General features: G+C 37.5%; 1 protein-coding gene across 1 annotated transcript in view; it reads left to right on the top strand.

The window, feature by feature from the left end:
* Nucleotides 1-1,112, top strand: part of LOC119585403 (protein dopey-1 homolog) — a 25,330-nt gene that overhangs the window by 4,746 nt on the left and 19,472 nt on the right. The window contains 1 exon segment of the mRNA XM_037934065.1: nucleotides 254-401. Within this exon segment, the coding sequence (XP_037789993.1) occupies nucleotides 254-401 (148 nt within the window).

Raw genomic sequence — 1,112 nt, 5'->3', positions numbered from 1 at the left:
GTGAGTCAACTCCCCCCAAATCTCATTCTTGGCATCCTTCTAGAAATCCCTTTCATCCCTTCTTTGATTTAATTTTTTTCCTGTAATTCACATCTTGCTGGTGATTGGTTAGCATGGCATTTTACTGTGTATTGTATGCTCATTAGGCATGTTTTGTTTAATGAGTACTTCTCCTCAGAAGAAAAACACAATTTTATTGATGCATCATTCATTTTTTTCAAATTAACTTCATTTTTTTCAATCACTTTTTCAGTATGAGTGGCTTAAGTTTGGAAGAATATGACTTGCTTGGAGATTCAAAATACCGCGCCTATGTGGCCGCAGTGGACAAGACGCTCCGCAACTTTGAAAATACTAGTGAATGGGCTGATCTCATCTCGACTCTGGGGAAACTCAATAAGGTAAGGCACAAGATCATTGTACAAATTTGATATTGATGTGTAGACAATGAAAATTAATGATTATGAGGTTTAGAAAGATTCATGAATTTATGATTATGTCAATTTGCCTTAGAGACTTGTACAGGAATAATGATACAACAGATATCTAGGCCACACTTTTCATAGAAGGTCATAAGTATTCTAAGAATTCCAGTTTGCATTAACCCATCATACATCCATGCCATGTGTGTCAAGTTTTGTGCACTTAACAGGTGATAATTTGTTTTGCCATGTCTTTGGTCATTTAGGGGTTACAATCCCTTAAAGATAGACGTAACCCAATCAGCATAATAGGATGCTGAATTGCATCCTATCGTGCCATGCCCCATATCACCGGGATTACATTTCTTCATCATGCATGGTTGAGCCTGGTTTAAGTAATGCTCATTTGCCTCATTACCAAAAAAATTGTTTATGCTGTAACCAAGAACATAGAGGGTGGGGTAATTTTTATATTTCCAATGTTTATGAATTTCCCTTCAAGCAGTTGACTCTGTATGCCTCCCGATGTACTGTTTGGTATTGCATTGGGGATTTCCATCATGATTGAGTTAAAATTACATTGTCCGTACTTCTACATTTTCTCTCATGTTGATGCCTGGTGTGTGAAGTACATGTCAGCATTGAGTTTTCCCATTGAATCTGGGTGCTTCACTGCAGTGCCAAAACGGC

The sequence above is a fragment of the Penaeus monodon genome, chromosome 19 (genome assembly GCF_015228065.2).
Source record: "Penaeus monodon isolate SGIC_2016 chromosome 19, NSTDA_Pmon_1, whole genome shotgun sequence".
Classification (NCBI taxonomy): Eukaryota; Metazoa; Arthropoda; class Malacostraca; order Decapoda; family Penaeidae; genus Penaeus; species Penaeus monodon.
The sequence above is the reverse complement of the archived record's forward strand: the minus strand, read 5'-3'. Positions and strand labels throughout refer to the sequence as shown.